Source organism: Rhamphochromis longiceps, linkage group LG7 (genome assembly GCF_057381845.1).
Source record: "Rhamphochromis longiceps isolate RC_006_pf linkage group LG7, R_longiceps_female_GT1.1, whole genome shotgun sequence".
NCBI lineage: Eukaryota > Metazoa > Chordata > Actinopteri > Cichliformes > Cichlidae > Rhamphochromis > Rhamphochromis longiceps.
The window spans coordinates 16838118-16865469 of NC_140563.1; the positions used below are offsets into that span (position 1 = coordinate 16838118).

Below are 27352 nucleotides of genomic sequence, written 5' to 3' on the forward strand. Positions count from 1 at the left end.
GCCTGTCAGGACCTCTCAGGGCTGACCACGAAGCACACCAAAGTGAGTTTGTTTCTTTCTGAACAGAGGATTTCTCTCCTTTATGATGGAAGCAAGGTGTCCCTGAGACACTGGAGTGTTACTTTACTCTGCTAAATCTATGGTGGACCATAGCACTGCAGGAGAAATGCACATTCTTTTAAGCTTCATCCAGAATATTGTCCAGAAAAGTTGTGTCAGTGGGTTTTACACAGGCACAGTGAACTGATACTTCAACTACAATCTTTAAAAAAAAAAAAAAAAAAAAATTATATATATTCGCACAAATTACAACATCACTGAATATTTACACAAAATCAAATCATAATATAATAATTTTTTAAAATACAATTAAATAATGAATCAGAATTTACAGAAAAAACAGAGCACTATTCTACATTTTAATCACTAAAAACATTGCAAATATTCAAATTCTACAATGGTATTTCTTTAATTTGTTGGTATAAAGTGTCTTATTTTTGTTCAACTCCAGCTCCCATCTTTATAAGGAACTATAAAGAATGGTGAATAACTAAACTCAAGCAAGAACCGTAACACGGAGCAAGATCTGTTGACCTGGACTCTGTTGAGTTGGCATTATATCTCCACCAGATTGCCCATGGCTGCTATCACAGTCAGCGGTCTACCTTTTTTAATTAGCTTTTCCCTGTTAGTCTGTCAGGTGAATATATTAAATATTTAATAAGGGATTTGGGGTGAATTTGCAGGACAGATAGGCCTGAGGCCAAAGGCCAGCTGATTAAATTTTGCTGGATCTGACACTTCTTTAGCCCTAACTCTGAGCCAGAGCAAAATAGAAACCTGGTTCACAATCCGAAGTGAAATATTTTGAAACTTGGAAAAGTAATTTCATGTGAACCAAAAGTGAAAGACAGCCGTGCAGTGAAGGGTTTTACCGGCACTAGTTTTCTATAGAGCTGCACATGTAGGCTACTTTTAGATAATTGGATGCACTCAAACTCAGTAAACCATGAGCTGTGGCAGTGGAGTCATGAGTGTAACCTCTGTGCCATCTGTAAGGAAGCCATGTCTGTCAGCTTATGTCACGCCGTTGGAAGGAAGTTTATTAATATCCATACAACCCATGTAATGTGACGCCACCAGGGAGACTGCTCTTACTCAGGCTGGACTTGTGTTTTCATGAATGGGATTCCGTAAGACCTTTATACCTTGTGACTGATGCCGAGTGAGGCCACCACCCAGGAAAAAATAAAGCTCTCAGACATCATGTGGGTCGGGTATATTTATTTTCTCAAGTCGTGTACAGTGCAAAATAGACCTCCGTGTAACAAAATAGCCACAACTATATTGAAAACAACAATGCTATCCAAATGTAAAGCAGTAAGCCGAGAAACACTGCAGTTACAGAAGCTCGTGAAACTATGATAACAGTCAGTATTCATGAAGGAAACTCAGAGTGAGTGACACATGAATCAAATCAGACAGTATTCTATACTAATGCAAGTAATGCGAATTCCATTTCTATTGTACGATTGATCCAACAGACACTGACAACATTTGCAGTCCAGCGGCACATTTTCTGTTTTCTTGTGCATATGCAGAAATAAAACTTGTCAGGCATTGCTAATGAAGGTTGAGGCTTCAGAAAAAACTTCCAATACGTTTCAGAAACTCAACAGGTTTTAAGAAACAGGAGTTGCACTTTCTGGCACCTACGGTCAACTGCAATCTAAACGCATGCAACGGCTACACCACCTCTAGACACGGAGGTACTGAAAATGGTAAGCGATGCTATCAATCCTCCTGAATGACATCACCATAAATAATGAACATTAAAATGACATATATTTCGGCTATCAAATATACGATGCTCTTTCAAAATAGAGTAGACTTTCTACAAAGCTAGTACAAATGGATTTAAGAAATATCTCTCCCATAGTACTATATGTCACATCTATATACATGAAATACAAAGAATCCACATAAACAACATAAATTATATATTTGTGCTTCTATGTTTTTCTAGCATGCCGTTTTCAGTTCTAAAAGATTTTTCACCAAGAAAATAACATATATCACAAATGTAAACAGAGTCCTGCCATAGATACATAAGTTTTTCCTAACTGATGCTTAGCCTAACTCGTTCTGACACTTTCTTATTTACATATTTTGGACCCATAACTGCGTCTGTAATGCCTTCGGAAATAGCTGTGCTCGCTCATTTCACTGCATCAGTGTTATAATCTGTCAATATCTGGATATCAACTGGTAGTAATCAGACCTGCAGGGGTTTTTCCCCCCATAAAGCATGTAGTAGGTAAAGCTGAAGGTCGACATTCTCACACTGTGTACCTTGAACAATCTGCAGTCGCCTAAAAAAATCACTAACAAAACACTCAAAAGCCAGTTTAAAGCCTTACAGAGGAAAACGAACATGAATTCCTTCACAATGACATTAGCATTAGCTTAAAGTATACGAAACAATGACTACATAGACCCTCCCCACCAGGATTTGCTCCTAACGCTGCTTTATTATGTTGGTACATAACAAGAAATCATATTGTTGGGGTATTTCAAAGTGAAGTGGCTCTGCATTAACCTCCTGGTGTGTTGGTTCATTGATAAATTAAGGGGAATGTGAAGAGGGGCTGACCACAATCAGCCTTCTCATGCTTGCAGACTTTGTAATGAAGGCTGTCTAATATCTAACTTAAGGGCAAAATAACACAATAATAGATATGATAGACTGCTAATTCATGAAGACTTGTTAACTTTTGTTCATGCATATATTGCATTGTTTTTTTGGCGGGTGGGTGGGGGGTCAGTAACTGATTGTTAACAATTCTTTCTGCTATGTACACTTTTGGGGGTTTCAGCGCATTACTCCAAATCAAATGCTTGTCCTTATGATCAGAGACACCTATTAACAACAGTTTAAATAGTAAATAAATAAATAATGGTTAAATAAACTAAAACCAATTTAGTACATCCTACTGAAAAACATAATTTGTCACATTGTTAAAAGAGAAAAAAAAATCATATTCACTGGCACAGAAGAGGAATGACACAGCACTAGCATACATTTAAAGGACAGTCCTTGTGTGCACTGTCTGCAGGTCAGCTCATTGTCGTCTTCAGCCTTGAGTGATGCCGGGCGCATCTTTCTCAGCCTGTGCGTGCATGTAGTACCGTCTCGTTAGAGATAAAGGTTTCCCCGTAGGTGTTTCTACTACAAAGTTGTCACTTCTATCACATTTAGATCATTCCGGGTGACTCGATATAGACATGGCAGGAGACGTGAGGGCTGGTCTGAAGCAGACGTCCGTCCCGTGCGGTTGTTACCCATCCAGTCAGAATCGGACGAGAGCTCTCAATAAGCTAGTCATCACTAGAAGCACAGCTGTGGCTGCAGTGATAGTCACAATGGAGCTCCAACCTACCTCACTCCCCTGAGGGAAGACACGAAAAGAAGAGTGTCAGGAGTCAGCAGAGGTTAACTGTCACCAATAGATACAAACTAGATGTCTTATAGAAAGAATAGTTCCACGTTTAGGGAAATGGGCACAATTGCTTCTCTCAGAGATTGAGATGGGGAAAAAAAAAAGGAGATTGAGATGAGAAGATTGTTACTGATTTAATGTCAGTGCAAACAAATCAGGGGGTAATTGGTTAGGGAAACACCAACTCACACCTCCAAAGCTCACTATTTACAAACCACATTTTAAAATAAATACTAATTTAAGCTAAATATCATTTGGCTGTAGTTTCACATTTGACACAAATAAATGGTAACAATCTTCTCATTTAAATCTTGGCAAGAAAGCGGTAAATCATATTTCCCAATAAAATGGTTGAGCTTTTTCTTTACATTATTCATTCAGTGAAGCTCAAAGATTTCTTGTTTTTCAGTTTTGCCAAACTGCCCACCCGTCCCATGTTGACCTTTCATAAATGGTCCACAGTGGTTCATATTATCTGTTTTTCAGTGTGTTTCAGATTTTAAAGGCCGTATTTGGAATTTCTTCAGTTTATATTCTCCCATAACAACTAAACACAAAGATTCCTGACAAATAAAGGATTAGTTCACCAAAATAACAGAAAAACATATTTACTTCTGACTGTATGGACTAAAAGCACTAGGCTATCAACACTTTACATCTACAGGAGCTGCTCGGCCATGGAAACCCATCCCATGAAGCTCCTGGTGCAGTTTATGTGCTGACATTAATGCCAGAGGAGGTTTGGAGCTCTGCAGTTATTGAGTCAGCAGAGTGTTGTTGACCCTGCTCTGTAACTTTACATATCTAACAGTAGACGCTCTTTAGATTGGCCCATTTTTTCACAAATGTTTGTAAAGCCAGACTGCATTGCTCGATTTGCTTTGCAATGCAACTGAAAACACCTGATTCCCAACATAACGAGGTGTGGACATGCTTGTATTCTTTAAATTTCATCTTTGATACCTCCAAAGATCATTCGTCAGCTGTGTGGTTTATTAGCCATGCACTATCATTCCGTGGACTGTTGTTATATTACACAATTTATGAATAAAGGAGAGTAGTTTTAAGTAGTTTTTCGAGCCCTGCCATCTTTAGTACAGTGGCTAAGACAGACAGCGCCATTTCACCTAATCACTTTTTATGTAGTACTCCTTGCAAGTTCGTTTTAATTTCAAGATCCCAAATATCCAAATATATATATTTACACATGACCATTTAACATTTGTATATGTTTATTTTTATCACCTCATTTTCATTATGTCTTTTTCCTCCTCCACCATTGCACTTTCTCCTCCCTTATTTCCACATCTTGCTCTTCCTCTTCCTTCTCTCAGCTGAAGTCAGGACTCTAACACATAAAAACCTGCTTATTTATTATTGACCCAATTACGTATTGTCAGCAAATTAGACGTGCAACCCTCCCATCTCCAGACAGCTCACAGCGAGCCAGCTAAACACTTTGAAACTCCAGGATTTCAAAGCTGACCTTGAAAGAAATTTCATGAAACTATAATGAGTAAGATATCATATGAAAGGGCATGGAGAGAGCTGTACAACATGTTTCATTTTTTCAATGACGGCTTAATGTTTTGCAAATGACACGCCGCAAGAATATATCTTAAAAAAAGTTTTTACAGCTTAAAAGCCAAAGATTTCAGCCAGTTCTGCTCCAATCATCTGGGTAAAGATAATAAAATGCACAATTTTAATATGTAATGCTTCCTTGTCTGAGGTCAAACATCAGAGTTGTTGTTATAAAAGCAGGCTGATGTCAGCATGTTGTAATAAGACATCATAAAACCTTAAAGTTTTAGTATAGCCCTTGCATTCTGGGGGAGGGGGGATTACGCTCTCTGAGTGCTCTTGTTTTTCTTTCGTTTAGCATATTATTGAAATTTTTTTTGTGTAATTTAGGTGAACTAATCCATAGCATATTTTGCGAGAACCATAAGTAGCATTACGCTTCAGACAGATATAAGCTCCTCCCATACCTTGCTCTCTGGGACGCCAGCTCCGACAACCAGCACCAGACCACAGCCACAATTACAATCATTCCTATGAAGGGGATGGAGAGAACAGCGTGCTCAGACGGATGGATGAATCTCTGAGGAGGGAACAGAAACAAACACAAGGACCATGGCAATGAAGGGGATGAATGAATGATGGAGCGACGTAGCCAAATAATAAAACAAACAGATAAGGATGTGTGACAACGGCACAAATGGACCACCACTACACTACACAAATCACTCAATTCTAAGTGTGAAATGGCCTGTGGCTGTGATATACGGGGGGAAGGACTGTGATGGAGTGATTTAATATTTCCTATTAAACAAACAATGCATAACTTTACGGTGACATAAACATCAACTCAGTGTGAGTATGCGTGAGCAGTCCTGTGTGGCATTTCCTGGCTGCGTGTGATATCATGCTAGCAAAAGAAAAGAAAAAGAAGGAAAGGCACGCAGGATGGACTTAGCATATGAAGGTTTATTAGTCTCTCTATCCTCATTTTGAAGTTAAATTGTTCGTAAGTCGTAAGAAATTTGTCGTCAAACAGGCTGAGAGGTCATGGACATTCAGAGAACAAGGACAGCATCAGAGACAGGCACGGGTAGACAGTTTGACACGATGTGGAGACATCTCATCATGGCTGTTGCAGACAAAACACAGTTCTGTTTTCACTGGATGATTTCAACCATCGCAAGCATATGATCCAAATTCTGAGGTTTTGTTTAGATTTTTCACTGAGTTTTTATGCGCTCTTTTTAAAACTTGATAATACTCGACTTTCAGAGTAGCGACTGTCTTTGCATGGCAATGCAGGTGAAAGCACAGACTGTTCTACCGTCAGTGCATTCTAATTCCTCGGGAGCTTTGCAATGGAAATCACAACCTATGCTTTCATTCAGTGGCACCTGGAAGGCTGAGAGGTCATGAAAAATACATTGAACTGAGAAGTTATAACTCATAGTTCAATGTACAAACCATGCTGGATGCTTTCAAGTACTTATTATGTAAGAATAGTCGCGCTTTAAATGAATATGGCATGAATTGTGTTCACTTTCATTTCATTTCATTTAGATTTTTCATATGTAACTTTATTAGAAGGAAGAGAAACCAGTCTGGTATTAAATAAAAAGTCTAAACAAGAAAAAAAAAGCAGCTTAATTACATTTACTGTTTTAAAAAGATCTCAAGTCTGCTTATATGCTTCAGTGGTATAAAGTGCATTAGCTCCAAGGCGCCTGAATGCGTTTTATTAGAGATTTTGTGTTTTTGTCAAACAACAGTATTTAAGCATTGCTCTAACTGAGCAGTCAGGACACAGACACAGTGGGGGGAACGTTCCCCAGCCCAAAGCACACAGTAAATACTGATATGGGCTGACAGGCCAGGTCAGCTCATATCAACACATGTATCGCTGCAGTATGGGACACATAAAAAAGTGGGCTCAACAGACACAGGATACAGTGAGGAGCAATGTGAGGTTCGTTATGTGTTAGTAGATAGTGTGACTGCAAACAACAACAACAAAAACAACTTTACATTTTCTTCATTGTGTAACTGGAATATTGCTTTTAGAATAAATTCATATCATTTAAAAACAAGTTCAGAAAGCGATGATAAATATCTACTAAATATATTATTAGTAATCGCAGAAAGCTGTGCAGCTTTTCAATCAGTTGCTCTGCTGATGCCGGCGCTATACTTTTATTATAGTTTGTCCCGTGATGGGCTTGAGCTCTGCGGTTCCTCACCTGCGTCCCCCCCGACAGCTTCTCCAGCTCTGCCTTGCAGCGCTGCAGCTCCTCCTCCAGCTCTGCCCTCTCCCTCTGACTGCTGTCATACAGTACCTGCAACTCCTGCAGCTCCATCTTCAGACCCTCACACTGGAGGACACAGAGGCCAAAAGAATCAGAAGAATAACGTGTACCAAATCTGTGCCACTTTCTAGCAAAGCAGGGCACTGTACCTCTCTCTGAACTTGTGAGGCCTTCTCCTCAGCCTGTTTCAGCTGGTCTCTCAGCGAGAAGATCTCCCCGATCCCTCCGGTCCAGCTCGTCGGCGTCATCGGCTTCCCATCGAATGAGATGTTCTTCTGGATGGAGGCGTCCACCAGACGACAGTTCTCAGACTGGGCCATGGTCATGTAGCTCTCTGTCATGACCTCATCTGAGCCGGTCTCCATCTCCTTTCCCTCTGTGCCCTCCCCCGCGTCTTCCTCTTTCAGCGACAGGTAGACGCTAGAGCTGCGAGATCAAAAAGCGGCTTCAAATTAACCGGCTTCTACCATTTTTTTTATTTCTTATTGTAAAAACGGGAGGATGGGAGGATGTGTTAACCCTTAGAAGAAATGTTGATATCAAATGGTGACACTGTTTTGTCAACCTGCTTGTCAGCTACACATACATTTAAACCTGAAGTTAAAATATTTACACCCTATAGCACAGTAACAACTATTCTTTTCAATTTCCCAGTAAATGGCCAGACAATATTGGCAAATGCTCATCATATAGAACAACCTTACAATTCAAAGGCATTCTTAATTCTTAATTGCTTATGTGTAATCCCTCATATCATGCTACAACTTTACTGAAGTGCTTAAACAGGTGGTCGGTGCTGTGATGGGAGCTAGTGATACCAGAGGGTATCCCCTCCAGCTGATCCAGTGAGCACAGCTGACGAGCGAGCAGTCGTTGACCTCTCACCATGTCCTCTGTCTTTGCAGCAGCTGCAGCCTCTCGGAGAGCCGTCTGTTGTCCTCCTTCAGGGTCTGACACTCCTCCCTCAGCATACGGCACTCCTCCTTTAGCAGGTCAACGTCACCTGTCGGAGCAAGAAGGGCACATATGAGGATGTTTAAAACGACATTGTATACTCCTACACATCTTTATAGTACAGACAGTGTAAAACGTAAATTTTAGTCATCCGCTCTCTTGTCAGAGCACGAGAAGCTTTGGAACAATCTCATATCTGTCTGCTGAAGATGAAGCGACAACCAGCAGCTGGTTAGCTTAGCCTGGATTGGCAGCAGGATGACACATCCATGCCAGCTCTGTCTCACTGATATCAAAATCCGACTGGCAGTTCCTTTAAGGCTTACAAATGTTTTAGTAAGTGCAAGAACTGAAGCAGAAAAGCCATTTTCACCAATAATGTTTGTGCATTTTGGGTGATGTTCCCCCCACCCTCGGTCCCACCCAGCTCCAGACCCCAGCGGTGACATCATGCGCTGGAAGTGTGGGTCCCTCCCTGTCGTGACCTCATGTCCCTGGTATTCTGAATATACACACACATGTCACTCCCTTTTCAACTCCCAGCAATCCTATTTTGTAGCATTTACTGAACCCGCCAGTGACAGATGTTCTTGACTGCAGTTTACTAACATGCTGTGAGGGAACGAGACCATCCTCGTGCAAAGACTGATCACAGGCTTTTTGTGCTAAACTTAAAAGCTTGAAGAAAGAAGAAAACTTTATTTTTAAGCTTGTGAAGATGTTTTCACCTCTAATCCAAGAGGCTTCAGTAAGAGTCCCAGGTATTTAACCCCTACTGGGGGTTGTTCCTGTGAGAGGTGGTCATTGACCTACTACTTCTCATGTCCTACCTCACATGAGTTAAGATGGAGAAAAAAGGTGGATTTAATGCCTAGTAGGGTTAAATTCACAAACTTAAAGATGACCAGTCGCCTTTTTTTCTCAAGTTTGTAAGACTACAATGACTTGGGTAACTAAGAACCTAATAAGACACACGTGATGCAACGTCACTTCTTCTCTGACATCTGTCCCCCCCCCCCCCTTTTCCTCATCCCTCACCCTCTCTCCTCTCAGCCTCCCTGCGCTGGCTCTTCATGCTGATTTCGGCCCTGAGCGTGGTTATCTCCAGCTCGTACTCCTGGGTTTCTTCACTTAGGCGCTGGAGCTCGGCCCGCCGGCGACACAGCTCTTCCTGCAGTGAGGCGATGTCGTTCTCCCTCTCCGCCGCTGCCTCCTCAGCGGCCTGCTGGAGCAGGAGCACCTCCTCCTGAGCCGTGCGCAGCTCCTCCTGGGCCTCGGCCAGCTCGCTCTCCTTCTCCTCCTCCAGGCTGTACATCTCCTCCTGCACAGAGCGCAGCTGGGCTGTGGCAAGCGGGGGAAGAGGAAGAGGAGGAGGAGGAGAACGTTAGGTTTTCTTTATGGCAGATGTGTGGGTGAGACTGCAGTGTCAGTATGGGTGTATATGTATGATCTCACCTGAGGCTTTGCAGTAGTGGGCCTGTGTGTGTTTGTGTGTGTAGGTGGTTAGTGTGCACTTGCATACGCCTGTGTGTGTGTGTCTGTGCGGGTGCTGTTTGAAAGAGGAGCTGATGTAACTGATGGTAACTGGCATGCTTTTTATTCAGGGTCAGGTTGGGATTATTAGTTTAGTCATTTCAGGAATGGAGAGTTTTCTCCACCTCGCAACTTAAAAAAAAAAAAATTTCCCTTCTGATTTTCTGTCTTTGAGAACAAAAAATCTGCATAAGTGGTAGCATGAAACAGAAGTCAAGCTAATAAATTAGCAGCTTAAAGATCAAAATCTGCAGAGACCTTAAGCACTGAGGGATGTAAAACTTTTGATTTTTTTAATCCAAGGGGAAAAAATGACACAAAATGTTATTTTAGAGATCTTTAGGCATATTGTGTTGATACCTTGCAGATTCTGGATCTGCCGTGTGAATGCCTCAGCCTGATGGGCACTTGCCAGACGCTCATCCTCCAACAGACCTGAAGAGGAGAGACGGGGAGTCAGGAGTGTGTAGTGAGATAAGAGGGAAAAAGTGCAGCAGGCCAAAAGAAGAAAGATGACAACTTGATAAGCTGTTCAACCTTGAGGCATGACTGGATGACACAAGCAGCTTTGTATGTCTGCTTCTGTTAAAAGCAATGAACAGTACGTGAGCAGACCGTCAATATTACTTAGCAGGATTTTTCTTTCTGGTATGCGAGTTCCTAATGATCCTTTTCATTGGAAAATTCTCTTCTAAACTTAACAGATAGCAGTAGAAAAATAACACAGAGTGTTTTGGCTGCCAGTTTCACAGCTTTTGGTTTGCTGCTATTTTTGAATTTCTGTTTATTTTTGGTCCCTATCAGTATGTCTCATGCCAAATGTTTTCTGCCACATACTTCAGGCAGATTCACTGATGGCTTTTATATAGCAGCAAGAGGAGCTAGAAGGATAGCGAGAGCGTATTCTTAAATCAAATCATATGTCCATTCAATTCAGTTTTATTTACATGGCACCAAACCACAACAACTGGCTCAAGGTGCTTTAAATTCTAAGGTCAAGGCCCTAAAATAATAGAGATAAAACTCCAAAAATCAGACGACCCCCTATGAGCAAGCACATGGTGACAGTGGGGATGAAAAACTCCCTTTTAACAGGAAGAAACCTCCTTTATGTTAATTGGGTTAATTACCCATGGGGTAATGTAAGCTGAATGGTGAGATGTCTCTATGTGTTAGTCCTGCGACAAACTGGCGATCTGTCCAGGGTGTACCCGGCCTCTCGCCCTATGGTAGCTGGGATAGGCTCCATCCAATCCACAATAAAGATAATGGAAGATAATGGATCGATGGCTAAATTATAAACACTTAGAGTGAATTAAGATACTTGTAAAAAAACATGCACACACACAAAGTACTTTCACAAGTACAATTTAATTGTAAAAAAAGGGTTTTTTTTAATCAGTATTTGGTGCACCTTTCATTAGTACAACTTCTTCTATACATTTTTGGAAACAAGTGGGTTGCTCCAAGTGTTTTGGAAAAGTTGCCACATTCCTTAATTGCTTGTGTCTCTTTGTGTAATCCCAGGGTGACTCCATGTTGCTAAGATCAGGGTCTCTGTGGGGGATGTACCATCTGCTGGAGGACGCCTTAGCCTTCTTGTGGCTTGTGTACTTAATGGCAGTGAGTTATCTACAGATCAAATTTCAGATCAAATGCCTTCTTCGTTGTGTTGTGTCCTGCATAAGAACCTAAACATGTAAAGTGCCTGTTATGCCCACTGACTTCAGGCTGCTGCTTGGAAGAGTGTTTCAGGTCTATCTGCGGCACCCCTCCAGGCGCCTGATCACCAACACCTGCGGTCTGTAATATGAAGCAAGACCAACAGACCCGGGGTATATTTTCATACCCCAACGTTTGGGTTCCTGCTATGCAGTCACGCAAAAGGTGGCTATCAACCCTGAGTTTTCCAATCTATTCACATAAAAAGGCATTGGCAGAAGGTGACCAGTCTGCTGGCAGCACGCAGGAATATTTTACAAAATAAGAGCAAACTATAAAATTAGAAAACTCATCATACACGCCAAATGCACAGTTGCTGCAGCCAAAGGAGAGGTGTGTGAGTGTGTGTGATAGGAAAAGTGCTGTACTAGCATGTGTATGCGTTTTAAGTGATTTGGTGGTCAGCAAGACTGGAAAAGCGTGAGACGGCCTGAATAAAATCTATTTAAAGCCGGGAGGAAAGTTGGAAAAAATGTGCACGGGAAGATCTGACTAAAAATACGTCTGAATTCACTCGCTGCCTAAATGTGAGTAGCTGCTTCTTTTCTGTATAAGCCAGTTTTAGCCTTACTATTTAAGCAGCAACCCGGTTGCATTAAATGGTGTGAGAGTAAATATAAACACATAATTCAACCTGGTAAGGCTTGCTTGCAAATTTTATATAAGGTCAACGAGTACAAGTTTGAAAATAGGGTAGGTAGGTATAGCGTAAGTTGCCTGGCAATATACTTCATTATGAATGATCCTTGTAATACAGAAAACTCAGTTAAACCCTGAAATTCTTTACTGACTCTTATTCCTGCTTGATAGTGCTGGTCTCTGAAGTCCATGTGATTATCACTGGGGCTGGATAACTCTCATGTCTCAAATGTCTCAAAATCTCATTTGGAGATTTTGAGACATTGTCTGTCTGTTTTTTGATCACCTGCTGCTTCACTGTTTCGCTTTCCTTATGTCCTGTTCAGTGACTGAAAGAAGTCTTTGATTCAATTTAGCTTTAACAATATAACATGTTTTGTGTTTAAACAGGGAGCTTAGCATTGTGACATTTTGTTCGGTTAAACTATCATACCAAATGGAAAAGACTGTGATAAGCCAACTTTAAGCTTGAAATGAGGAGCAAGCCAGTCACTGGCTAAAACTAAGATAAGGGCTGGCCTCTTCTTAGAGGGTTGGGGTCACTTAGGTCTCATCTATCTGCACTGGGCCTCTCTCAGCAGAGGGTGACTTCTTAAAAAAGACAGATAACCGCTGACTACACAGGAAGCCCTCCATAACAGGCCATTGTGCCATTTCACCAAACTCACCAGTCGCTTCCCAGAATGTTCTCACCAAGCTCATGAAATTCATAAACAATCTACTTGCTGAACATCAGCTGTTCAGTATCACCTCACAGTGCCACTTGCATGGATGTAGAATCTCACTTTTTTATTTTCATAATGTTTAAGCTACAGTTAGTAGATTGTTATCAATATTATTTATAACTTTTTCCATTTTAAATTTGGTTTTTAACGCCCTCAGATTAATCCATTCATCAAGCTACATCATTACTGGTGTGGGCGTAGAAACCCGAAACCGAGACAACCGCATCTGCATGCATCAGCTGCCAACGCACCGAACAGCTGACTGTTCCCAGAGGGTCTCGACCAATACTGAATTCTGGTTGAGGTCTAAGACACTCCGTCTAGAAACTTCCCGCAGTGTGAGCGCAGTTGTCTGAGGAATGGTTCCTCCCGCTGCCAGACAAACTGCTGAGCTCACCATGCTATGTCTCTAAGAATAACACACTGTTAAATGCACACACTCATAAACGCACACACACTGAGCTCAGTGTAACCTCATACCCAAGGCCTTAGTCACTGCTAGTGTCTCTGAGCATTATGCTCATCATTTCTAAGGTATGAGCTTATGCTCTTCTTAATGACTATGAGCAACAGACTGTCTGTAACCACATATAAACAGTTCGCCTTCTATATATGTATCTAACAAAATTTCACAAGGATGCCTCAGGTACAAAGTTAAGAGAGGGTTTTTTCTACTGATCAGTGTAGAAATAGGGGAAAAAATAGTGCAAACATTTATGTAAAAGTACTCTGAAGAAAATTCAGGCTGAGATTGTAACAGGAATTTTATAATCATGTGTCTTACAGCACAAATAGAGTTTTTTTCACAGCGAGGGAAAGGCCAAAAACAAGGTTAGTTAAAAATGTTAGGTAGCGTTTTTAGCTCACAGAAAATTTAGCCGCAATTAAATGAAAGGGTTTTTTTTCTTTTTCAACTTTGCTTGTTGGTCTTAGCTATTTCCATTATTTTTCTTTTCCACTCACTGAATATGCATGTGTTGGAAATGTAACGAATGAAAGCCCAGGGTTATTGCTTTTGTAAATGCGATTTAGGAGCGGCGCTGGCAAACAATTTGCAGATTTGAAAAATGATGGTTAATTGCAAAATGTAGATTCATTTCTAAGCAAAGCGCTTGGTGTAGCATTGCTTTTTGCAAAGCTGTCCCAGAATTAAAAGAAGGAAAAATTATTTTATGAAGAGAAATCGGCGAAAGAGGCCCAGCTATTTGTGTTTTATTACCTACGTGTGTTCAAATGTGACGTGCTTTTTATTCAGCTTTTGTTACCGATTCCAGTTGTGACTGAACATGACAGATAGAAATGTTAGAACGGGGACTATCATGGCAGTCAGCATATTCTATAAATGCCAGAAAAAATGTTACAGAATTAATGCATGTTGATGGATGATTAGTGCATTTGCATTGATTTTTATGGGAGATGCTTTAATGTTAATGTTAATAAATTAATAGTTAAAGGTATTAAATAATGAACATACATATTACAGTTAAGGGATACAGTCCTAGAGGTATTCAAGGCTAGAGTTCTCACCTTGCAGCTCGTGGAAGCTCTCCTGATGTTTGTTGGAGGTCTCTCTGGCCTCCTCCAGCTCCAGCAGCAGCTGCAGCACCTGCGCCCTGAGCTCCTCCAGCTCCTGCTCCTCAGTCAGCGACTCTTGCTCCTTCTTCCTCTTCTCCTCCCCTTCACCTTCCTCCTCTTTCAATTTCTTTTCTTCCCCCTCTTCCTCCTGAGATCTCTCCTGGTCCATCTCCTCTTTCTCGTTGTTCTCCTCCAGGACTCCTCGCTCCTTGGCGGTTATCTCGTTGTCCATATTGGGGCTGCTCTCGGCTTTCAGATCACAGGGGTCATCTGGTAGAGAGATGGCAGACATTACGAGAAGGAAAAGGGATGGAGAGCCTTACAGGTGACAAACCCATCTGTCATCGCCTAAAAACTCAGTCACGCTTGGCTGCAGAGCAAATGGTCTCTTCTCCCCCGAATCAACAGCACCATCTTGTGATTAAAGTGGCACCGACTTCTTTGTACATCACATCCTGTTCACTCTGATTTAAGCGTAGCTGTTCAATCCCACAATATAACTGAAAATCCTCTTTTGTGATTAACTCTAAGACGCAATCCTTTTTCTTGAGCGATTCCACTGATTAAAGGAAGAAAATCACACGTGCCTTAAAATGTCAGAATTTTGTAATAAGCAGATGTTAATGTAGCAGCATTCACACGCAACATATTTCTCTTTATTCACCGCATTTCAAGCTTCGTTGTGTTTATGGCACACGCATCCTTGTATCCGCACTGTGGATTTAAATGTTTGGCCAGCAGGTGGAGCAGGTTAGCTGACACAATGCGGAAACAGAAGTGGGGAGGTGAAGCAATCGCTATGACTCACCACTCAGCAATGCACCTCAAAGTCCACAACAACAGAGCTACCACTCATAGTAAGAGAGATGTGACACACAGCTCTTTCACGTGCTCTTGTGTCACATTTTTGCCTTCTTCTTAAAAGATTTCGCTCAGTAATAAGCTCAGGCCCAATCAGAAGCTCTAAAACCAAAAATGAGACATTATATATGAGGCAGACCAATAAGAGTGAACTTGATTTTGCATTACAGCTCTTTGTCTCGCTGCAGCTACTGAGACAAAGTCAGAGCAGTTCAGAAGAGAAGGCATCCCCGGCAGTTCTTCTTGCATTACACACACACGCAAACACACACTGACCTAATATCCTTTCACTCTCACTTCTCAACAGCATGCCCTCCTGGGTCAAGTCCTTCTCAGAAATAAATCAATATGTAGTACTGCGCATTCATGTCTGAGTGGTCTCCAAGTGGCCAAAAATTGCTGTTTGTACTCAGAAAGCAATGTGAGGATGGGAGAGGGGGAATAGTGTTCACTGAGGGACAGAAGATGGAGAGACGTGATGAGAAAAAAGAAGAAGGCTGCAGCAGGGGACGGAATAAAGCATTAACTAAAGATCTACCCTAATTAAGAGCGATGCTCACCGGTGTAATCTCGGCTCTGGGGATGCTTCCGGTTCTTGTGCTAATTATTTTTTCTTTCTTTTTCTCTGCTCGCTAGATGTAACCGTGTACATCACAGCATATTTTATCATGCATCTGTGACAGCCTTATTCCTTCCTGTCTCATAATGATGTTAATTTAAACAATGCGGCCCCTGAGAGGCATGCGAGAGGTTTCATGAGCGCAGGGCTATTTTGTCATTAAACTTTGATGCTGGTGTAACGAGTTAGTCATAAAGAAAGAGAGAGACGGAGCTCTGTGGCGGGGAGTTTTAGCCGGAGCTGCTTGTATAGCCAGGGGCGGCTAAAGGCCATCAAGAGACAAAAGGCTTCCCACTGAATATCACTCACATCCAAATCTCTTACAGGATATGTTGAGCTCATGGTAGGCAACTCCAAAAGGCTTTGGATCAAGTGTTTTCTTTTGTAAATGTCTATTCTGTATAGACGGTCATTATTGTCCTCACTTTAAAAAAAACACTTTTTAGGTATATTTAGGAGAAAGAGTCTGGCTTTGCATGATGCATCGTGTGCAAACCCTTACCACCACCTTTCACCTTTCTACTCATCGTATCGCTCTTAAAAGAAGCTTAATCTTCTCACCTTGTGGGTGAATATCGAGCACATTATGCAGCCAAATCAGCTGCAGTGACACCTGTGCTCACTCCACTGTGCTTGATTTTTTCTTTTAGTCACGCTGGGATTGCATTAGACATGGACGCCGCGCACATACAAGAGCAGGCGACGGACAGCGGTGTCATCTCAGGAGCAGTGCAACAGCTCCGGGGAGAGGACGCCTTTTATCTATGCACAACACATTCTTTCATAATCACACTGCAGCACAGCACTCTGAGTATGTTGGTATACACACTGTGCCACTTTAGAAGAGAGGCAACAGGCAGAGCCAAGTAGTCTTTGTCAGCATCTCAAAAAGGCTGCCTGAGATTTAATTCAAACATTTAATGTGTCAACACCAGCCTTTTTGTTTTGCTTCTGATTTGGCATTCTGCGATGGAGCGTGGAGCATAATGAAAATTGCACTTTGCAAAATTGAAGAGCAGAGCGGGGATTTTTAGCCAGCAGAGGGGTGGGTGAGGGACGGGCAGCGAAATCTGAAGCTCAGCCTCGCAGTCTAATTAAGTAGACAGGAATTTACTGGAAAAAACAGCATTTATGCGCTCACCTTTTTTTTTTACAGTCTTTATCTTTAATGATACCGCTTCATGCAATCAGGTGTAATATAATAGGAAATGTGGAGCAAAGTGCTTTCGAGAGAATAGTCTCTCCCTATTGCTGCTAGTTAAATGAATTGACTGCTAGTTAGGTAGTTAGGAACATCTGGAGTCAAATCAGCCAATAAAAGAAACGACTGCTCGCTGAAAGGCGGCGCTGGAGGAGGCTGTCTACGGGTGTCGTGTCCTGGGTGTGTTGAGACTGAGCAAACAGGTGTGTGCTGCGGTGTCAGTGGTTCATTTGTGCATATGCCTCAAGAGTTTGCATTTGCATATGAATACACGCCAAGAGTGACCACTTCTCTTTGGTTTTGCATGTGTGTAAATACATAGAATATGAGCACGCATACATGTGTAGTGAGATCCCCACTTCTGATGAGTCTATATACACAACATACTGTATTTATGATCATATATGTCTGTGATCTGCTCTGTGTGTGTGTGTGTGTGTGTGTGTGTGTGTGTGTGTGTGTGTGTGTGTGTGTGTGTGTGTGTGTGTGTGTGTGACGGATGTACGTGTAGGAGGCCATGCATAATGCACAACACCCCCTCCTACCCCAGCTTTGAAATCAGCCCTGCTCTGATGTTGTAGCTTTTTCCCTGCACTGGCACACTTCCTCAGCAACACATAATACAGAGGAGGGAGGGGGAGCTGAAATAACAAGGAGCCACCGTAGGAGCATATGTGAAAGGGAGACGGGGAAAAAACAATTAGAGACACACAAGGAAGGAGAAAGATTTACGACGTTAACCCCACGCATCTCCACATCCACCATGCACCCTTGGTCAGCACACCAACAACCCAGAGCTTCAACATATAGAGAATCACCATGGTGATAAAGCTGTATTTTGGTCCACTGCTTTGCTTTCCATAGAAACCTTTCCTTTACCCCCCCCAGAGAAGAGTCTGTGCAACTGTATCAGGTGCACTGTCACGAAGCCCACACGGTGAGGTCACCATCATATGAGATGCACTGCTTTCAAGCTGCGTGGAGACTCCAGATGAGCAGCAAGCGACAGAGGTGGAGGTCTTGTGAGGTTAAAGTGAGTTTATCTCTTTCCCTTGCTCTCTCTCTGTACTGCACTTCAGAGGCTGAAAAGTCCAGGGAGAGTGAGGAACAACAGCAGCAGGAGAAGAAAAGAAAGTTGAAGCGACTTAATCAGCCGTTCTGTTATTTAAATGGAAAATTCGTATTTGCGCTTTCAAAGGGGAATAAGGGAAAGTGGGTCAATGGAATAGAAAAGCATCGCAGGATGTGCTATAATTTGGCCTCATTAGATGAGTACGCACAAAATCTGTGTCAGTGTGTGCATGCTGTAGGTGATTTATTCAGGGAATGTGTGTTTTTTGGGGGGGGGGTTTTCAATACGAATCTGTGGTGGTGCAGTGTGTGCATAAGCTTGTTGCATAGCTATTCCATTAGGGGTTTGAATAGCATCAGAAGAAGAACGGAAAACAAGTCATGCAGTTATAACCCATTTCATCACAAATGAACCCTCCCCCCAAACCACCACCCCCAGCAAAGCAATCACTATGGAAAGCTTTTTTTTAATCACTTAGGTCTTATTTTGAAAAATAGGGGATACCACAGCTCACTGTGTATCTGCCAAAATTCAAAAAAGATAAATCCAGAGCACGAGGAAGGGTGCGCTAATGATAGGTTGACAATGCCAAGCATTTCTGCGAGGGAAACAAAAAGTTAAAGCCATGGGGGCGGGAGGGGGGCTGAAAGAAGGAGCTGCGGGAGTTCATGAACCTTCTCCATTCACTTGAAAGTTTTAAGAATTTTTCCATTATACAGCCGAGTAAGAGTAAAGCACACATGGCACACTTGGTTTAGCCAGGGACCTGCAGAGTGCCTTAAGAGCCCTTTTTCCCCCCTATTTTTTTAAATGAAGCACTTAAGTCTGGTGAGAGAGACCAGAGAAGTGGGTGGGGGGAACATGTGACAGTGAGAAACAGGGATCAGGGATGCTTGAGGACAGAAAAGCATGCGAGATTTGTTTTCGTTTGTTGTTCTTGGCTTTTTGGTTTTTTGGTTTTCTCAAAGGTCTAAGCAGCTCCCACATCTACAAAGTTTGTCCAAGGCAGCAACTTTGCTGTTTATTAGTTCCGGAGAGCTGAGAGAAATTCTGTTTGTGTATCTTTGGGGAGTATCACTGCTGATGTGAATTTTTGCAGCATGAGGGCACAACACTGGAGAGAAAGAACAGGAGAGAAATGCTGCGTGGGCTGACGCGCTGGCAGGTGCAAAAGGTTTGTGTGTGTGTGTGTGTGTGTGTGTGTGTGTGTGTGTGTGTGTGTGTGTGTGTGTGTGTGTGTGTGTGTGTGTGTGTGTGTGTGTTGGAGGGTGCGTGGGTGCTGAAGAGAGCAAAGGATTCCATCTGAAAGAGGGGGACGAGATACTGAGTGGGAAAAGCTGAGAGAAGGATGGAGAGAGAAGTGTTCGGCAGCTCGTGCAAGTAGGAGGGAGGAACAATATGGTGGCCAGTGGCGGCATCGTATGCAGACACCTTGTAAATGTCAGATGTGCCTGTGATCTTGCTCGGCGGCAGCATGTGTTTGCACAGGAGCATCTGCAATCTCTGTTGGTAGATGTGGCAAGGCAGCGTAGAATTAATCCTCAGCAAAAGTGCAAAAACCAGAGAAATGCTGTTGATTTTTAATAAAATTGCTTTTTTGAAGAACCCAGACTTATGCTGAGAGTTAGGGCTGACCTCAGCCAGGGCACAATAAATGCACTTAAATCCCTTTAGATCCCCCAAAGGTACATAATTCAAAACTATATCACTTATCAACTCAGCTCAATCCACTTTCTAGGTCTTTTTATTCTCCAGAAGTCAGCCCTGACACCACCATAAGCTCAGTGTTGGCCGTCACGAGCACTGAATTCCCAGCTTTAAAAACATGCCTCAGGTTGTGATGAAAGGAAAAAAAATAAAAGAGTCCCTGGAGTTAAGAGGCTAGATAACAGGAACAAGCTTGTTAGGTAAGGAAGGATTTCTCCTGAGACAGCATCCGCGTTACGGCGATCAGGCTTCAGCACAACAAATGTAATAAACAAAACTGCTCACAAATGCAAGTGGTTCGATAAGTCTACGGGCATCTATGGTGAGCATATTAAAAGAAATGAGCCACCCAGTCCTTGCTCCTGAAAGTTCACTTTTAGGACATTAACAGAGGAAAAGGAAACCTGACTCTGAGCAAACTGCTGACCTGTGTATGTGTCTGTTTCTCCGAGCCCCTCCACACCAATAAACATCCTCCTTCCAGCGTCCACACACACACACACACAGGGCCACTCTATCTGCAAAACACATACTCCTTCCTCATTGAGAATCATGGAAAGAGAGAGAGAAATACCACACATTTTCTCTGCATAGTTGAACAGTACTAATTCTATCTGAGGCGAAAACATAAAATAAAGATGCATTGTGTTCGCTGTCATGCAGCAACTTTCAGTGGAATGAAGTTACCAAGCAAGCCTAAGTGCAGCTGCTCATCTGCTCCAAGCCACTATGTGCACTAAAACAACGTCTCATTCCTCCGCAGATGATAATCTGTGTAAAACATGAGAGAGATTCAATCTTTAACAAAAATAACACCCAGCTCTGCATGACTCCAGATTCCATCAGTTCTCCATCGGGATAACATATGCAACAAATTCAACAGTGCTAAACGCTAGGCCTAAATTATTTCCTGCCTTTGGCTGCCAGCAAATCGTTACCTGGCAGCGTGTCGCCTCCATCAAACGTCCACAGATGCCGTATCTTACCGTGCTGTCCACTCACTCACTCAGTCAGTCTGTCAGCTCGACTGCAGCTCTTTAGAAACACGCTCCCACAGTAAACACCTCGACACCAGACCACCCTTCTCCCGTTCCACATCCTGCCCACTTTACATCACTCACTTTTAGAGAGCATGCTCTTTCTTTGAAAAAAAGAAAAAGAAAAGAGAGAGAGAGATAAACATTAACCATCTACCTTTTCCCCGGCTGATCGCTGTCTATATAATCTGTAGTGGAAAAAAACACCGCCACACGGCTGTATCCAGCTACGCGGAGTCGCAGATGAACACACACTGACAACACAGCAGCACACAGACCTGTGGAGTCCAAAGCCTCCTCTATGAGTGGAGGTAAACGCAGTCCATCCATAGCCCCCCTGTCGCTGCTGCGAAGAGGGAGAGACGGAGGAAGAGTGGGCGAGAGAGGGTCAGAGGGTCCGCACGCCCACCTCAGCGGCCGCTGCTGCTGCGCGGAGAGGAGAGGAGAGGAGGGAGACAAACACACGGAAAGTACTGATCGCGTGTCAAGTACTCGTACAGCACGCGCGCGCGCGCGCAGGCTTCGAATCTCACAAACTTGGCACACGCAAACACACGCGCGCATGCACACACAAACCGCCCGTACCTCGGGAGAGTTTGGGAAAGATCCCGGGAGCTGAAGGCTGGGCTCTGGAGCGTGGGAGAGATGCCGAGAGGGAAGAAGAGGGGAGGAGCGGAGCGCAGGGAAAGATGCTGTTTTCCAGATGGCAAGCTCCGTCTCCCTGCCCTCTCTCTCTCTCTGTCTTTCACATGCTCTCTCTCCCTTCAGGCTCTGTTTACTATGTTTGCACTCCTTTTTTTCTGCACCATCCTTCTCACCAATGCCTCCACTTGTGCCCCTTTTGCATTTGCTGACTTTTTACATTTGTTTACGGATTCACGATCATCGAGGCTGGGACGCAGATCTACGCACAGACGCGGACAACAATGATCACCAAGGCCCCCTTTTTTCAAAAGTCTTTTCACAGGTCCAAATGTGTGTGGTGATGCTTTAGACTAGCTTGCTAAATGTTAGCTTTAGTTGGAATCTTGGTGATTCATTTTTAGAAGCCCTAATAACAGGTAGTGTGAAAGGCATCACTGGCAATGCATTAAAAGTAGTTCAGACAATCACAGAACCAAGATATATGCAAATCCTACTTATAATAAAACACCGACCCGTGCTTCCCTTTTTTGTGCACACATTTACACTCACATACACTCTCTCTGTCTCTCTCAATTACTTGAGCATATTTTGGCCGTGGCCCCAAAGCCAAATGAATTTACCTATAATGAGATCCAGAATCCAGACAGGCTGTTGCAGTGGAGGCTGACAGCTAGCGTCGCAGATTACTGATCATTTCCCCTCCATTGTTCATTTCCTCCCCTCCCCTTGCTGACTCTCTCTCTCTCGCTCGCTGCTAATGAACAGTGTCACTTATGCTATAAATATATACATCATCTCAACCATAACACCACTCGCTCAATTTTCATCACAACTTTCACACACACAGCTTTTTTTGTCTCTCCGTCTGTCTTTCAGCCCCCCACCACCACCCATACACACAGTTTCTCTCTCTCTCACACACACACACACACTTTCTCACACTCAGTTTCAGCTGCCATCACATCTGGCAACTTCTGTGCAGTAAGGAGCCAGAGATTTGAGGTGTGGCGTGAAAGCCTGAAAATATGTCAGCAGACAGAGAGAGAGAGAAAAAGAAGAGGAAAGGAATGGGGGGCCAGGCTTAACCGTTCCCTGGCCCAGGAGGGGGATATTTCTAACACTGCACTGTCAGGAACCAGGAAGTGCTTTGCAGACAGAAGATGCACACACAACGTTTGACACATGCACTCTCATGTGCAATCTGGCAGCATCTGAAAGAGGAAATGTGTTTAAAAAAGGCACAAAAAACTGTAGCGGAACGGAAATAGAAGGAAGCAGAAAACCCGTGTCTGAGTAGCAGCATGTTCCTGTTGTTTGTATCTGTAATGAACAGCAAGTGATTTCTGAGAGGTCGACAACACAAAACAAGGGATAGGAAGAAAAAAAACAAAAACTGGAAAAGACCGATGTCTCCTTGTAAGCACTTCCTTTACTTCCTTGTGCAGCTTTTCTCGGGCAGCCTTAATCCTCAGACAAGGAGCCTGAGCAGGGAGACATCTTTCAGCTCTTAAGTCATCCCACAGTCTCCTCACCACACACAATAACACCCCCCACACAGACACACACACATACACAGGAAGGGAGAGCTGTGGAAAGCGCAGGCTGACAACACATGACAGGGTGTTGATAATGAGCTGACAATGTCTGGCTTCAATCCACGAATGTCACTCTAGTGTGGCAGAAGCAGCCGGGCTGCAAAGTAGAAGTGCCAAAGAGGAAATGCAGATACTGTCAAACCTTGGTCAAAATATTTTTAGTAGAAAGTTGAACCAGATCGATGTCATGTACCTGCCTCACCACAGGCCCCACAGACTCAGCCATGAAGCTGCAGTGAGGATAGCGCTGACTGCTGCACTGTTAGAGGCTTAAAAATCACTCAGAAATGTTGTTTGGTGGGAAATCGCGAGCATTTTATTGCAGCAAATGTCTCTACGAGTGCCTGTTGATCAAGATCTGGTCGTCCTGCAGTGAAACTGTTAGAGATGAGTTGTTTGTTCTGCTGCAGAGAGCAGTCCTACAGAGTGTGAGGTCACATGAAGGGAATCTGTCCAATCTGCTCAGACTGTGGTCTTTGTCTTGTCCAGATTCAACAAGTTACTGTGCCCACAGCCACAGTGCAGACGTCAGGAATGCGAGCCTATATTTGGCATGAAGCAAAAGAACAGATACGCACAAACATGCACACACACACGTCCAGAAGCCCCTTATTTCTTACTATTCCTCATATGCGGCATCACATTAAGCATCTTGCATTAGTGTAGCGACTGAATACGAGCGTTGACAAAGGATTTACATAAAAACGTGCATAACAACATGAAGAATTCATGCAATGACTGAGAGCATGTCTCACTACCAACTCATTTGATTTGCTGCAAAATTTCCATAAACATACGTACACAGCTGTGGTCCCCAGAGAAAAAAATCCTACTGTTTTCAGCTATTAACATTTGTGATTTGTAATGACGTGCGTCTGTAACCTTTGTACCCCCCCTCCACACAACCGTGAGGCTGTAGCATAAAAGAGGTCCTTAACTGGTGGACATTCCTTAATAGATTACGCACTAAGTACTGCCCTGTTTAACAGTCACTAATTTTATTTGTCAGCTGGGTGCTGCAAAATACAGAGAGGTGATTAGTGGTGAAGCTAGAAAATAAAGACAAACCACATGTTATTGAAAATCTGCTAATGCTTCCATTGGATGCTTCTGTACCTTTAAAACCAGCTTTAGAGGTGGCCTGGTAAATAACATTAAACTCTGGGCAGATCTGGGGCATGTAGATGTTTTTCACCAGCGCTGTAAGCTGAAACACTGTGTACCGCAATGCACCGAGCACTAGAGGACTACACTGTAAAATTTAATGAGCTGGCTTTACTTTAAAAAAAGGAAAATGCAAAATTGATGACTCAAAGAAAAAGTAACCTCAACTTAAGAGGAGTAAGTTATACTTACTTAACAGGGTACCAAGGATAGTATAGAGCCACAATTTGAAGTTAAAACTGTATTTTAAAAAGTCTATAGAGTTGTATTTTTTATAACTTTAGTGAATATTTTGGCAATAAATTCAGAAAATGTCACTATAAATGGTTATTATATTTATTAGTCAAGTCAAGAGTACTCGTGCACAATATTTACATTAAGTGTTATAAGATGTGGATCCAATTCCGTGTTACACGCATAAGCCTCATACGCTACACAGTCATAGGATTGCTGATTTTATTAGTATGCATAAGAGCCTTTCACTCCATCCAGTGCATCACTCCAGAAATCTCAGACATGGTGGTCCGTTGCCAGCGAAGCCTTTACACTGTTCTTGCCCACACAAACGCTTGGCACCACATCACACATCTGGTGAAATAATCATCACAATGTCAACAATAACAGTCTGATGAGTCTAGACTTGCAGAAGTATTAAAAACAAATCAAGCACACATTATAAAATTAATTACGTATGCACAAATACTCCTCAGCATTTGGGCAAGAAGTGCAAATAAGAAATTTCAGTTAAAATTCACTCATTTATTTAAAGTAAAGACATTGTTTGGAGTTACAGGGTGGGAGTCAAAATGGGTCCAAAGCACATTTTTAACAGCAGTTAAATCACAAACCAAAATAAACCTAACACAGACGCAGCTGCGCCGAGAAGAGCTATCACAAGTGTCATGCCGACCTTAAAAGGAACTTTGCAAGCATTGATGGCAAATTAAAAACACACTATCAAAAAAACACTTTTTTGTTGTTTTCACAGATCTAGCAACTGCCCAACAGCTTGTTAAATTTCTCAAAAATGATCATAATGACCAACTGCTGGTCCTGTGGCACTGGTCAACCAGCAGAAACCTCACTACAGCCATTGAGCTGGCATAAATTGCTTGCGGATACACCAGAGGGATCAACAGGACGTATAATTACTCTGCAATGATAGTGTATCATTGTCATTGTCTGCAGGCCGTGTAATGGAACCTCAGAGCCATAAAAGACAGTGATTCACCCCCACAATCGACTTTACACCACTGGGCTGCCAGCCTTTAACTCCAAGCATCACTGTGGCGCTCTATGGTTGCTTAGCAACTAAAGGAAATTGGAGGTGCCTTTGAATTAGGGCATTTTAAGAGGAGATTTATATGAAGACCTTGATGATAAATGCCTCCATAAATCTGGAACTTTCTATTTCTATGAATTAATCGCTGGAGGTTCTAATTCTGGTTTTAGACACTGCAGCGTCACGGGGGCTGCAGATCTCACGCTGGCTCTATTATGAGACTGTGGCTCGTTTCCAGATGCAGGCTACATTTTCATGTTATAGTGCAAAAGCAGAGGAAGGGAACATGGCCTGTTTCCATGACACCATAAACAGGAAATAGGAAGGGCCCAGTGCTGCCAGAGCAGTCTACGTAAATCACCGAAGAAGTTAGCAGAGAGGTCAGAACTTTCCCATAATTTCAGTCAATGCACGAACGACACCAGAGGATTTCTGAAGAGTAGCGCCTCCACCCTTGGCTTCAAATGGAGGTCCGATGGGCCTGTAGCCCAAAAAGTGTTGCATTTGGGGATTTTTGTTTTCAGCATTTATTTTCAATGAAATGAGCTGGAGCATGGGATTTCTAGCTCTAGCCACCTGATAGTGGTTTACATATGCTCCCAACTTTAGGTGTAGTTTGGAAATGAGTGCAATCAAGAAAGTATGTTCCATCCTAAATCCCTGACAGACCAATCACCACAGACATACATTTGATGGGTGCTCTTTTTATGTGTAAAACAGGCTATACTAAGGACCCTTAAAATAATGTTTTTCTTTTGATTTGAACCAGATTTACACAATCACTTAAGCCTTCAGCTCTCTTCACTCAAATTAATTGAGGCCTACGTCGGCAATGCCCTCTATAAACTCCAGCCTATGTTTTTATTTATGGGATTATTTGGAAGTGAACGGACTCTACGCACTCAACCCACATTTTTATAAAACGCACGTAAACAAAAAGACAGCGGTACTTATAGCTAATTCTATCTACACACTTCCCACTCTGTTTTCCCGCAAGTGAAAAAAAGTGTCCCTCTCACTCCTCCTCCTCACTAGAGGAGAAAGCAGGAGTGAAGCTGCGGCAGTCCTTTTTGGCGGCCTCCTCCAGGTCCTGTCCCCTGCAGTCACCATGCCAACCTATGTGAGGAGGAGTCTTAGCTGCGGGCCCAAAGAGACTTGATGAGGTCCTGTGATAATTAGCACCTCATTATGGAGCCCAGTGAATAGGCCAGCGGGCTCCAGGAGCCACAAGGGACAGAACAATGGAAAAAAACACACACACACAAGACAGAGGCTCACATCAAAGGGAAGCGCCCACCTTTTAGACCACGTAATAAAGAGGAGAAGGAAGATTGGGGAGGAAAATATTGCTCTCGATTCATACCTAAAAATATAGCTCATAATCCCAGTTTTTAAGCTTCCACGTGTGGGTGGTTGGGTGTATGTGTGTGTGTGCTTGTGTGTTAGGATCTCTGCGTCACTCCAATCTGAATTTTCCCCCCTCCGGAGGCCTTAGTTGCTCCTCAAATGCATGAAACATAGTCAGTCCTCCCACTCTCTCTCACACACACACACACTCAGAGACAGAGAGAGACTTATGCATAAGCAAGTCACCATTTCAGTGTTGAACTTCAGTGAGAACCAGAGCCAGAGGGACCCCGGTTAAGCAACATGTCCATCATCAGCATTCCTGTTCCTGTGTCTCACTATGTGTC

General features: G+C 42.9%; 1 protein-coding gene across 8 annotated transcripts; it reads right to left on the reverse strand.

The window, feature by feature from the left end:
• Positions 1 to 1269: 1269 nt before the first annotated feature.
• On the reverse strand, positions 1270 to 22563 carry LOC146665100 (uncharacterized). 8 transcript variants are annotated; one of them, XM_085412557.1, is made up of 10 exons: positions 21558 to 21688; positions 21251 to 21395; positions 14428 to 14745; positions 10175 to 10249; positions 9320 to 9622; positions 8213 to 8330; positions 7477 to 7753; positions 7262 to 7393; positions 5492 to 5604; positions 1270 to 3449 (listed from the first exon to the last, which is right to left on the reverse strand). In XM_085412557.1, exons 2-10 carry the CDS (start codon positions 21300 to 21302, stop codon positions 3437 to 3439), a joined length of 1401 nt encoding a protein of 466 aa, XP_085268683.1. In that variant the 5' UTR covers positions 21303 to 21395; positions 21558 to 21688; the 3' UTR covers positions 1270 to 3436. The 8 variants fall into 8 exon arrangements, with proteins under 8 accessions (XP_085268683.1, XP_085268682.1, XP_085268686.1 ...); XM_085412556.1 differs by having other exon boundaries at positions 21251 to 21398; positions 21558 to 21666; XM_085412560.1 differs by lacking the exon at positions 21558 to 21688 and adding an exon at positions 20922 to 21076 and having other exon boundaries at positions 21251 to 21551.
• Positions 22564 to 27352: the final 4789 nt, after the last annotated feature.

What these genes read in the sequence shown, in the direction of transcription:
- LOC146665100 (XM_085412554.1), bottom strand. Translation starts at nt 21,536, where the DNA reads ATGCGCGCGTGTGTTTGCGTGTGCCAAGTTTGTGAGATTCGAAGCCTG. An exon ending in GGAGGCTTTGGACTCCACAG is followed by an intron (nt 14,746 to 21,250) that starts GTCTGTGTGCTG and finishes TCTCTCTACCAG; the next exon opens with ATGACCCCTGTGATCTGAAA. An exon ending in GGAGGCTGAGAGGAGAGAGG is followed by an intron (nt 8,331 to 9,319) that starts GTGAGGGATGAG and finishes TTGCTCCGACAG; the next exon opens with GTGACGTTGACCTGCTAAAG.